At 32.9% G+C, this 11,571-nt stretch overlaps 1 protein-coding gene across 1 annotated transcript; it reads right to left on the reverse strand.

Moving 5' to 3' along the window:
• Positions 1 to 8,579: 8,579 nt before the first annotated feature.
• LOC109341035 lies at positions 8,580 to 11,195 on the reverse strand. Its single transcript, XM_019578825.1, has one exon. It carries the CDS (start codon positions 11,193 to 11,195, stop codon positions 8,580 to 8,582), a length of 2,616 nt encoding a protein of 871 aa, XP_019434370.1.
• Between the last annotated feature and the right edge of the window lie 376 nt (positions 11,196 to 11,571).

Consider the following 11,571-nt stretch of genomic DNA (forward strand, 5'->3'; position numbering starts at 1 on the left):
GAATTAGTTGTCTTAAAATAATGGCCACTTTTTCTGCAAAATCAAAGTTAATGTGCAGCGGAACAATATGCAGAAAATAATAGGAAATAAAATGAAAGAGATAAGGAGAAGAGAGTACACAAGGAGTTTTTATACTGGTTCACCTTCTTGTCCACCGAAGGCTACATCCAGTACTCTTGCCATACAAGAGATTTTCCACTAAGAATTATGAGTTGCAATTAGAATATCTCACCCCGAGATCTCTATGTACCTTACACACTCCCTAATTCTTATACCCTTGGAAAACACCTTTCCAAGTGAATCTATTCCCCTTTCTTTTCACACCCCGTGAAAGAAAGAATTCTTTACAACAATGAAGAATATTCAACTATGGCAGATTGCCTTTACAAGTATAAAACTTATGTAACTTGCACTCCAAGCTCTGAATATATATAGAAGTATATAATGCTCTTTTGTAAAAGTCTTTGAAACACTTCAAGCAACTTTGCAAAATTAACTTGAACGTTTAAGAACAAGTTGCAAAAAGTTCAAAGATAAGTTCTAAGAAAGTGTGAGAGCTTTTGAGAAAATAGTATGAAAGTTGTATGTATTCTCTTGTATGTTGTGTGTTGTTTGTGTGAGAGTTTAGAGCCTTTATATAGAGTTTACAAACACCCTTTGAAGGTTTCTGAAAGTGTATGAGTTGTTTGGAGTGAAGAGATTTCGTTTGGAGTGAAAACCTTTCACTTTGAAATCTGAAAAACACTTCCAACAGCTCTCAGTAATGGGTTACTCATTTGAGTAATGGGTTACTCAAACTTTCTGTCCACTTGAAATTTGAATTTTACATTGAGTAATCGGTTACTCACTTTGAGTAATCTGTTACTCAAACTCTCTGTCCAACAGATACTTAAAATTTAACTCTCAGTAACGGGTTACTCATTTGAGTAATGGGTTACTCAGCTTTCAAAAATCAGTTTTTCAGTTGGATAACTCTTTTCTCACACATGTAACCTGTTACTCAATGAAGTAACCTGTTACACACTATTTTTGAAAAATGTTTTAAGTCTTTTAAAAGTGTCTCACATTTTCTAAAAAATAGTTTGAGCAATTATACTTGTATATACTTAAGAGTTTAGGATAGAAGTACTTACAAAGACTTAATCTAATGTCTTGAAGCTTTATCTTCATTTGTCTTCATAAGTCATCTTCCTTTTCTTCTTTTTGGTGATGTTGGTGTCTTCATCAAAACCGTGCTAAGGTTAGGAGCAAGATCTTCTTCACAATTCTTCTTTTCCCTTATCTTTTACATTTTCGCATTACTTGATTTACTTAACTCGACATGCATATAATTCTGCGTAAATTGCATATTCTGTATTCTACATTTACTGTTCTTAACTGTCTATAATAAGTGCATATAAGTTTAGTAGAATCTTGGTAATCTTGGAGATCGAAAGAAAATTGTTTTTGCTGAACAAGAACTAAATAATCGATTAAGTTCTTTAGTTAATCGATTAATAGCATATTGAGTTAATCGATTAAATTTGTGTATAATCGATTAAACAATGTGTAATTTTGTGTTTTCTCTTTGTTTATCGGGCAACGATAATCGTGTACCGTATCACTTATTCACCCCCTCTAGGTGAGTGACAGAGCCTTGTGGGACCCAATATGAATTAGACATTTATAATACTAATTATATTATACTAGTGTTACGACAAATATTTCGTGTCTGCCGACAAACATGTTTGCTTTTTGATGTCGAATTTTTTATATTTTAATTTGGTTAGTTATAATATTTTTTTGTATTGAATATATTTTAGATTGTAATTTAATTTTTATTATGTGTAGTTTATATTAAATTTCTTTGTCTTTATTTTAATTGTCAAATTAAGGTAAGATGATGATTAATATGCTGGTGTTGATTACATATAATTATATGGTTTTTTTTATAGAAATTAAAAAGTATTAATGACAAAATAGAAAAGCAAAAATTACACCCCGATAGTTACATTATGTTTTCTCTTTATATATAGTAATTTTAAATTTCTCAAACTTAATTAGATGTCTTATTAATAATTAATTTCTCAAAGTTAATCACATGTCTTATTTTAATTATATAATCATGTTATTTTATGTAACCAATGAAAAAAATGGTTCAGTGTTATAAAGTCTAGTTGAATCCTCCAAAATGTTATAGGACCAAAGGCAAATATGCACTTACTAGTGATATTTGTTAGAAGATGTTATTAAAAAGAAATTAATTCCTTATTTAAGAGATTTATTGTCTCAAAAAACATAATGTCATATCTTGTCTCATTTAATGCAGTGAAGTAAAAATAATAATAATAATAGTGAATTTTAAATTTTTTAATTGACATAATATATTTTATATAATACTTTCATCCCTTTAAGTTAATTGTTTTTTTTATATCGGTCTCATTTCCTTTTTTTTTGTTAAATTGGTCCCTCATGATAAACACCATTGGTCCTAAAGCTAAAATTTTCTAACATGGTTCGCGGGAGATTTTTGCTAAAATTTTCTAAATTGGTCCCTCATGGTTAACACGAATAAATGCTAATTGGCAGGAAATATAACTTCACGAGAAACTCCATGTTCATTGGAATCGAGACCTATAAAAATCAAAGACATCTTTTATCTAAATTTATTGGATCGGTGGTTCAGTGTTGTAAATTGTGATAAAGATTACGCTTATCTCAATTGTAAAAAAATATAAACAATGCAGTTGCAACTGTAGTAGTAATATTATTACAAATTAAAGACTCGCCAAAACATAATATTATAGTTGTGAATCTAACTTAAAACAATAGGTGAAGTAGTTAGAAATAATCACGGTTTTGTTCTTAGCTATTTTTCTAAATCTAATGGTTACAGGTGTAAATAATCTTAGTTTCTACCGTCCTTGAATGAATTGCATTGCTATAAATCATAATGTGAGATAATGTAACAGCTTAACTTATACCTTAGGGAAGCAATGATATCATAGGCATAAGGATTTATGGGCTTTCTAAGATTGATATAGATCTGTTGTTAGCTAACCAAATATGGTTCTGCAATATCTGAAAGATGCATTTTTGAACTCTCTCATGCCAAAGCTCTCGGGGGATTTAAATTGTATTCTCCTACTACTATCGGCTTTCTAGTATTTCTATTGAACTATAAAGGTTGTGGATTTATGCTTTCATAGTTTGAGGTTTTATGTTGAACCATTGGACTTGTTTTCGAGCTATTGGTGTTTGCATGTTTTGCTAGCTTTGAGCACATCAAAGTTGTAGGTTCCTTTCAACCCTTCTTAAGAAGGTGGGAATGATATTACTCTCAGTCTACCGCCCAATTAAAATGTATCATTTTATTGCAAAGAAAATCATAAAAACTGAAATTATTTTTATATTATTTTGTGAAGTTTGATTCATTAAGGACAAAGAGACAACAATTTCTTGAGACAGAAGATTTATATTCTACTTAAAAGGGGTTGGACTCCTCTGCAGTACTAGAGAGTCTAGTGTTGAACTCAAACTCTGACAAGTAACACAAAAAAAGAATTAAGGGTCTAGATCTTTTTTTAATTAAATAAATTAAAATTTTAGAAATTTATTTTTAACCTCATATCCTAGTATTGGAGGATTAAGGAGAGGATCTAATCTCACTTATAAAACTAACCTCAACTATAACACATATCCCCAACCTTACTTGGACTAAGGCTATGTTTGGTTTGAATGAAAATGGATGAAAAGAAAAGAGGGAGAGAGAAAATTAGGTGATTATGAAATTTTCCTTCATTTGATTAAGAAGAGAAAATAGAGTGAAAAGAAAAAATATGTGCAACATCCACATCATTTTTTTCTTTCCAAATAAAACTTTTGGTAGGTATTCTATCATTATTTTTCCCAAAAAAAATTATGTGATATATAATGAGAATATATATATATATATATATATATATCATTTGATATACACAAATTATTTCATTTTACTCATTTTCTTTCACTTTTCTTTCAAACCAAATAACTAAAAAATTATCTCATTTTATTATTTTTCTTTCTTTTAACTTTCATTCCTTGTACTTTTTTTCCTCATTTTCTTTCATCAACCAAACAAAGCACAAGTCCCTACTATGTATTAAACTATAAGATCATCTCTTTCAACATCACCTCATTTCTAAAGATCCATTACGACAAAACTACAACAAACCAAAGTATACATATTCTCAAATTGCCCTAATGATTTTTGTTGTAGCCATTCTTGACAGGAGAATACAGTAGTTAGGGGTTTATAAGTTCGGTCTGATTCGATTTTTGGTGCAATTTAGTGACTAGACCGAATACATAGATATGGTTCGATTCATCTTAATTAGCTACAAATTTTATTGTAGGAACTGAACCATATTTGAATGGTTCGCTTCGGCTCCATGATTTTCCTATATTTTTGGGGGGAAATCTTGCATCAAATAAAAGTTGAAAATGTATTATAAAAAATATTTCCATAAAAAGAAAAATGCTAATATTATTATTATTAGAAAATATAAATAATATATAGTTGAGCAAGCAAAAATATTGACACCATACCTACTTGTTAGTAATATATATTAATTATGTAATTTAGGAAAAAAATAAAATGAATAACCTCATATATAATAGTATAGCACAACATATATATATTAGCATCATAACAATATAATTCATGAATAGTAACACGTAACAATTTAGTAACATATATAGCAATATATATGCATAATAATATGTAGTATATATTAGTTTCAAACTCGATACCATAAAAGTTAGAAAGAATGTTCCAAATCATCAAGATACTGGTAAAGTAGCACATATATATAACAATTTAGTAAGTAGTAACATATATAACAGTAACATAATAACAAATTAGTAATATATATAACACAACAACTCATACAAAAATGGGTAAAGAATCCAACAACAATATAATATTATTCCTCAGTATCTATTTCTTTAATAAGTGGTTCGGTTCCAATGGTTCCTAAATTTATAAAATCATGAATCAAACCGAACATAAACAATTTCTTAAAATATAACCAAACTAAACCACATTCATTTTACTCATTTTCTTTCACTTTTCTTTCAAACCAAATAACTAAAAAATTATCTCATTTTATTATTTTTCTTTCTTTTAACTTTCATTCCTTGTACTTTTTTTCCTCATTTTCTTTCATCAACCAAACAAAGCACAAGTCCCTACTATGTATTAAACTATAAGATCATCTCTTTCAACATCACCTCATTTCTAAAGATCCATTACGACAAAACTACAACAAACCAAAGTATACATATTCTCAAATTGCCCTAATGATTTTTGTTGTAGCCATTCTTGACAGGAGAATACAGTAGTTAGGGGTTTATAAGTTCGGTCTGATTCGATTTTTGGTGCAATTTAGTGACTAGACCGAATACATAGATATGGTTCGATTCATCTTAATTAGCTACAAATTTTATTGTAGGAACTGAACCATATTTGAATGGTTCGCTTCGGCTCCATGATTTTCCTATATTTTTGGGGGGAAATCTTGCATCAAATAAAAGTTGAAAATGTATTATAAAAAATATTTCCATAAAAAGAAAAATGCTAATATTATTATTATTAGAAAATATAAATAATATATAGTTGAGCAAGCAAAAATATTGACACCATACCTACTTGTTAGTAATATATATTAATTATGTAATTTAGGAAAAAAATAAAATGAATAACCTCATATATAATAGTATAGCACAACATATATATATTAGCATCATAACAATATAATTCATGAATAGTAACACGTAACAATTTAGTAACATATATAGCAATATATATGCATAATAATATGTAGTATATATTAGTTTCAAACTCGATACCATAAAAGTTAGAAAGAATGTTCCAAATCATCAAGATACTGGTAAAGTAGCACATATATATAACAATTTAGTAAGTAGTAACATATATAACAGTAACATAATAACAAATTAGTAATATATATAACACAACAACTCATACAAAAATGGGTAAAGAATCCAACAACAATATAATATTATTCCTCAGTATCTATTTCTTTAATAAGTGGTTCGGTTCCAATGGTTCCTAAATTTATAAAATCATGAATCAAACCGAACATAAACAATTTCTTAAAATATAACCAAACTAAACCACATAATCGAACCAAACCACATTTCATGGTTCAGTTTCGGTTCCACCAGTTTCACAGTTTAAGTTGGAACCACTTACACCCTAGAAGTAGTCTATCACTATCGAGATGCACTTTAGGAGTAATGTTTGGTTTGTGTTTTAAACTACACTACACAACTATAACTTTTGGGTATAATGTTGTGGTTTTGAAGTCTCGGAATGATATCATAACCTTGCAATTACAACTATAATGATCACATCTTCCCACAATTCCATTAAACACAATTTAACCACAACTGTAATAATCACTTGCTGGTGGGTGGGGTGACAATGTGAAGATTTAGCTTCCATGGTCAATGTGATTAAGCTTCCACAATGAAGGCAATGAATTAATGAAGAAAACTTAAACAAGAAGATAGAAAAAGAACTCTTCCTTTATTGTTACTGTCAATGAATGAATGAATTGATTGAATTCAGAAAGGAAACCAGATTGCATTATATAGCAATCTGCAAAAAAAAAAAAATAACAGAACTTTCCAAAAAAGGAAACTTACCTAAAAACAGAAATAACTGAATTTTAAAAAACTACTAAAAAAAGGAAACTTTCAGTTTTCAAGTTGAGGTGTTTCTAGATCACTTGGATTTTGAGCTGGGCTTGTAGAATGAGTGTTCTCTTGCATTGGGCTTGAATCATGAGTGGTTTGTTTGGTAGTTTTAACACACCCACGCAAACTTGGCATATGAATATCTATAATGCCAAGTTTGGAAAGAATGCTTCGAAAAGGGGATGGAGACAAGGATTTAGTGAAAATATCAGCTAGTTGAAGTGAAGTGTGTATTGGAAGAAGATGGATAGTATGATTTTGTAGGCGTTCTCGAACTACATGGCAATCAATGTCAATATGCTTCGTTCTCTCATGGAAGACCGGGTTAGATGCTATGTGAAGAGCTGAATTATTGTCACAAAAGATGCTAACTGGTTTGTGGTGAGAAATGTTCAAATCTCTGAACAAGAAGACGAGCCACTGTGCCTCACAAGCAGCCATGGCAAGTGCTCTATATTCTGCTTCGGAAGAAGATCTTGAAACTGTGTTTTGCTTTTTGCTTTTCCAAGAGACAAGAGCAGAACCTATGAAAAAACACCAACCAGTCACAGATCTTCGAGTTTCAATGCAGGTTGCCCAATCTGAATCAGAGTATCCTCGAATATCGGATGTGTTGTTGCTTGGAAAGAAAATTCCTTGACCAGGAGAGTTTTTAAGATATGAGTACTTGTGTGGCAGCTTTGTAATGTCCATCAGTTGGAGCAGCAAGGTATTGGCTAAGGCAGCCTACTGCATAGGATATGTCAGGTCTGGTGTGAGTGAGGTAAAGCAATTTTCCCATGAGTCTTCTATAAGAGGTTATGTCTGATAGAGGTGAGCCAGATTGAGAATAAAGAGGAGTGTTGTATGCCATTGGTGTGGAGGCTGGTTTTGCTCCAAGGAATCATGTTTCTTGGAGAAGTTCCAAGGTGTATTTTCGTTGATATATAGTAATTCCCTGTTTTGATCTAGCCACCTCCATGCCAAGGAAGAATTTTAATTCTCCTAGATCCTTGATGCTGAACTTGTTATGAAGGACAGTCTTTGTGTGAATGATTTGATCAATGCTAGTTCCTGTCAAGATCAAGTCATCAACATACACTAAGATAGCTGTGAAATCAGAGTTAGTATAATGAATAAATAATGAATAATCAGAGGAGGATTTCACATAACCAAGTTGTAGCAAAGTGTTGGTGAGTTTGTCATGCCATTGTCTACTAGCTTGCTTGAGACCATATATTGATTTTTCTAAAATTTTCATACAAGAGTTGGATTTGAAATGTTGAGCCCTGGTGGTGTCTTCATGTAAACAATTTCCTCAAGATCTCCATGTAGGAATGCTGTATTGATGTCTAGCTGGTGTAGGTGCCAATTGCGCATGGCTGCAAGGCACAAAATTACTCTTATGGTGGTCATTTTCACAATTGGGCTAAATGTTTCCATGTAGTCTACCCCTTCAGTTTGAGTGAAACCTTGGGCAACCAATCTAGCTTTGTACCTTTCTACTGACCCACCAGCATGATGTTTGGTTTTAAAAATCCATTTGCACCCTATGGCTTTCTTGTCTGGAGGTAGGTTGGTTAGGATCCAGGTGTGGTTTTTGGCCAAGGCATCTCATTCTATATGAATGGCTTGTTTCCAGTGATCATGTTTCATAGCTTCTAGGTAATGTGTGGGAGTTTGGTTAGCTGATATGCATAAGGAGAAGTTCTTATGTCTAGAGGATAGGTTGTCATAAGTTAGAGAGTTACTAATAGGGTGTTGGATATGAGGATCAGGCATGATGGATTGGTGCAGGAGGGTCAAGTGATAATCTCTTAGGTAAGTAGAGGGTTTCTGATTCTTTGAGGATGTCTAGTTCAATTAGGATTGTGCAATGTTTGATCTATTGGAGTAGGCTGATCAGTGATATTTGTGTTAGGGTCATTGGTTTGGGTTGAACTGGTTTCTGGCAAGGGATAGAAAAGGATGTCTGAGTTATGCACATGGAGAATAGGATGAGTATCACTATTAGCATCACTGCTGTTAAAGTCAGTTGCACAAAAGGGAAACACATGTTCAAAGAAAGCAATATTTATAGAAATAAAAATCTCATTTGTGTTGAGATCCAGCATAATGGACCCTTTTGTCCCATGAGGGTAACCAAGGAATACACATTTCCTTGATCTAGGATCAAACTTCTTTCTGTTAGAGACTAGGGTAGATGCAAAACAGAGACAACCAAATACCCTTAAGTTGGTGATGTCTGGTAATATGCTATGCAATGCTTCAAAAGACGATTTGTTAGATAGAAACATAGTAGGTTGTTTATTAATCAGATGCACAGAATGTCCTACAGCAAAATTACAATAGCAAAGAGGCAAGTTTAACTGAAATAAAAGACACCTAACAACACCTATTATATGCTGGTGTTTCCTCTCAACTATGCCATTTTGTTGAGGGGTCTCAACACATGTTGTTTGGTGTTGTATGCCTTCTTTCATGTAGAAGTCTTTCATTAAAAATTCTTGCCCATTATCAGTTCTGATTAGTTTGATTCCCTTATCAAATTGGTTTTTTGCATATTGTACAAAAGTTTTAACCAAAAGGGTAGCTTCACTTTTCTGTTTCATAAAATGTACCCAGGTAAATCTAGTTTTGTCATATAAAATAGTCAAGAAATATTTGTGACCAAAGGTGGATGGGGTACTAATGGGCCCCCAAATGTCTACATGAACTAAATCAAACATAGATTGAGATTTAGAACTACTATCATTGAATGGCAGCTTTTTGTGCTTGGCTAAATGACAGATTTCACAAGGATCTAAAGACTTATTGCATTTAATAGATGGAAAAACAGATTGCATAATTGTCATTTTCTTGTGAGATAAGTGTCCTAATCTAGAATTCCAAACATTAATGTCATCATAACCAGTGTACACATTAACATGATGTGATTCAAAGTTTTTCTTGCTGGATTGAGTTAGCACATATAGACCTCCCTTCAGCTTAGCTGCACCAATCATCCTCAAGGAGTGAGGTTCCTGAATTTGACAATGATTGGTGTAAAAAGTCAAGGTGCAGGCTAAAGAGGTGGTGAGTTTTGAGATGGATATAAGATTGAAGTTAAAAGTAGGAACATGTAATGCATCTGTGAGGTAGAGGTCATCAGAGAACACAATGGTTCCTGAGTGATGTGTTGTAACTTGCTCACCATTGGGTAAGGCAATCAAGAGAGGTTTGATTCTCTTAAAATTCTGATAAAGTGTAAGGGAGTGACAGACATGGTCTGTGGCTCCTGTGTCAAGGACCCAGCAACTTGATGTGCTATTGTTAGTTAAGGAATTTAGAGATGTACCTGCTTTGGATGTTTCAAAAGAAGGCATAGATGTTGATAGGGAACTGACTTGGTTGGTTGTGTGTGATGTTTGCTTCATAGATTCCTGAATCATGTTCTTTAAGGCATTATGTTGAGCTGGTGTAAATAGGCATATTGGATCAACCTTTTCTTCCTTGGTTCCATTCTGCTCAGTTTCTGTCAATGATTCAATCATTTGTGCATCTGTTCCTGAGTAGCAGTTGATGTTTGTGGAATTGGTGAAGTAACCAGGTGGAAAACCATGCTTCTTGTAGCAAATGTCAACTGTATGTCCTGTCTTTTGGCAATAAGTACAGATCTCTCTTCCTCTTCCAAATCTTCTTTGGTTATTAGATCTTCCAGCCATAGGTCCTCTCATGCTTCTTGCTCTGCCTCTTGATCTGCTGTCATAATTGTTGCTTGATATATTTGCTGAGAATCCAGGTTCTTCAAAAGACATCTGTCTTTCTTGTTGAACAAGAATTGAAAACACTTTGCTGATAGGAGGCATAGGCTCCATAAGCATAATTTGCGATCTTACAGAGGAGAATTGCTCATTCAATCCTCTAAGAAAACAGATTATGTATCCATTCTCTCTGTATTTCTTTATGGTAGGTATGAGTGCACAATGACACTTTGTTTCACAATAACAGGGAGGAATTGGTATGTAGTTATCAAGTTGTTGCCATACACCTTTCATTTGTGTGTAGAATTTGTCAATGGATCCACTTCCTTGTTTGATGGAATGCATCTCCCCTATGAGTTCTGAAATCCTGAACATGTCACCTTGATGATATCTTTCCTTCAAGTCATTCCAAATTTCTTGAGCACTATCCATCCATAACACACTCTGTACTATGGATGGTTCTATTGAGTGACTCAGCCAAGAAACTACTAAGTTGTTGCATCTTTTCCAGGCAGCATACATTGGATCAAGGGCAGCAGGTTTGGTCAATGTTCCATTGATGAATTCCAGCTTGTTCTTTGTCTCCAAGGCCATGGTCATCGCTCTTGACCATGGATGGTAGTTCTCCCCATTCAGCAGAGTGGAAACAAGTGCACTTTCTGGATTTTCGTTGGGGTGCAGGTAGTAAGGGTTTGATGGATCAAGAATTGGGTTGATGGTTTGGTTGGCCATTGTTGAGAGAGGAAGAAAGAGATGGTAAGGGTGAGGAAGAACAGAAAGATAGTTTGAGGAGGAGGAAGACAGATAGTGGCGCAGCAGAGTCACCCTCTTGAGGGTGCTCTAATACCATGTGAAGATTTAGCTTCCATGGTCAATGTGATTAAGCTTCCACAATGAAGGCAATGAATTAATGAAGAAAACTTAAACAAGAAGATAGAAAAAGAACTCTTCCTTTATTGTTACTGTCAATGAATGAATGAATTAATTGAATACAGAATGGAAACCAGATTGCATTATATAGCAATCTGCAAAACAAAGAAAATAACAGAACTTTCCAAAAAAGGAAACTTACCTAAAAACAGAAATAACTGAAATTTTAAAAACTACT

The sequence above is a fragment of the Lupinus angustifolius genome, unplaced genomic scaffold (genome assembly GCF_001865875.1).
Source record: "Lupinus angustifolius cultivar Tanjil unplaced genomic scaffold, LupAngTanjil_v1.0 Scaffold_332, whole genome shotgun sequence".
Lineage (NCBI taxonomy): Eukaryota > Viridiplantae > Streptophyta > Magnoliopsida > Fabales > Fabaceae > Lupinus > Lupinus angustifolius.

Coding starts and splice junctions, on each gene's coding strand:
- LOC109341035 (XM_019578825.1), bottom strand. CDS start 11,195: ATGGCCAACCAAACCATCAACCCAATTCTTGATCCATCAAACCCTTAC.